Source organism: Cryptomeria japonica, chromosome 4 (assembly GCF_030272615.1).
Source record: "Cryptomeria japonica chromosome 4, Sugi_1.0, whole genome shotgun sequence".
Classification (NCBI taxonomy): Eukaryota; Viridiplantae; Streptophyta; class Pinopsida; order Cupressales; family Cupressaceae; genus Cryptomeria; species Cryptomeria japonica.
In genome coordinates this window covers 264,937,510-264,938,998 of record NC_081408.1, presented here as the reverse complement: position 1 = coordinate 264,938,998, position 1,489 = coordinate 264,937,510, and the positions used below count along the sequence as shown (strand labels likewise).

The window sequence follows — 1,489 nt, the reverse complement described above, 5'->3', positions numbered from 1 at the left end:
CTTCCTCCAAAATCGCAGTGTTTGGAATATCCAGAATGTCTTTATACAAAGATCTTGAGATCCAACCATAGTAATATAATAATGATTTGGAAAATCTGAGTCTAAAAGGTAAAGGATATATTTAAAATCTTACCCCCTATTTTAAAATATTAAAGTTTCAAATCTATATAAAAGTTGGTTTAAAAGGTAATGAGTCTTGGCAGCTAATGCTGGTAGCTGGCAAAGCGCTAAATTGAATATTAATCTTTCAAAATTATACTAAATTATACTCAGCTAGTATTTAAAAATGGTAACGTAAATTGAAATATTACAAGAGACAAAGGAATCTCAGAGTGGATAAGGGGAGAAAAAGGAAAGGTCAAGGAAGTTCTTTGCCATCAGCCCCCATGTTGGCTAACTCGTCAACCCTTTTGTTTCCTTCTCTAAAGATATGATTAACCGTTAATCTTCTAAAAAAATTTCTCAAAGAAATGGCTCTTGCAAGTAGTGCATTGAGTCTCCAATTAGGCATACTCCCTTTCCTAAAGGCTTTGATAATAATAGCAGAGTCTCCCTCAATCTCCAACTTCTCCACTTCCAGCACCTTGCAAATTTTCAACCCTTCCAACAAAGCCGCTAATTCGGCCCAATTATTAGTTTTGTGGCCTATTGGATGAGATTTCAGAGTTATCTCCCTGCCCTCCCAATTGAGGATAGAGAAGCCAATACCTGCCACCCCTGGGTTGCCTCTAGAGGCCCCATCAAAGTTCAACTTATACCATCCCACATCTGGGGGTTGCCAGTGGTAATCAACTCTTTTATTATGGTTTGCTTCAGAGCCAATCCCTATATAAGGAGGGATGATAAGTCCAGACCATATTCCTTTCATCTTCTCATCCCAATATGTCATATAAGCCTCCTTCTTTTGCCCATTGTTGATCTTACTATTGATCTTTTCAATATTGGTAGCCTCAATTTTGTTAACTAACTGTTTCCAGTCTAGTTTTTCATTTTTAAATAGGTGACAGTTCCTTTCTTTCCACAGTTCCCATAATATATAGAAGGGAGTGTAATCCATAAGCCTTCAAATAAACACCCTTTCCTCATTGTTGGCCATGCTTTGAGAATTTCTAATAAAGACTATAGAAAAGCTAAGGACCAACCCAATTTGTTGGTAAACCATCTCCAACTTTGATTCACATATTTTCAATTTAGGAGGATATGATATGTGTCTTCTTTTGCCTCCTCACATAGTGGGCACCTACTGAGACCCTCATACCCCATCCTCCTAAACCTATCCGCTGTTAGGAGCTTATTTTTAAGGGCTAGCTAGGTGAAGATGCCTGCCTTGGGTAGATAGTGATTGTCCCAACACAATTTTAGAGGAAGCTCAAATTTAGGTCTAAGGTGTTGTTAAGTGATATGGCTATATCCATCCTTGGAATTATATTCTCCATCCTTGGATCTGTCCCAGACAAGCTCATCCTTGTTAGGGCTAAAAGAGAGGTTT

General features: G+C 38.0%; 1 protein-coding gene across 1 annotated transcript; it reads right to left on the bottom strand.

Annotated features, from left to right (window-relative positions):
• Positions 1 to 358: 358 nt before the first annotated feature.
• LOC131875073 (uncharacterized) lies at positions 359 to 889 on the bottom strand. The gene has a single exon (XM_059219091.1). The coding sequence runs from the start codon at positions 887 to 889 to the stop codon at positions 359 to 361; it is 531 nt and encodes a 176-aa protein (XP_059075074.1).
• Positions 890 to 1,489: the final 600 nt, after the last annotated feature.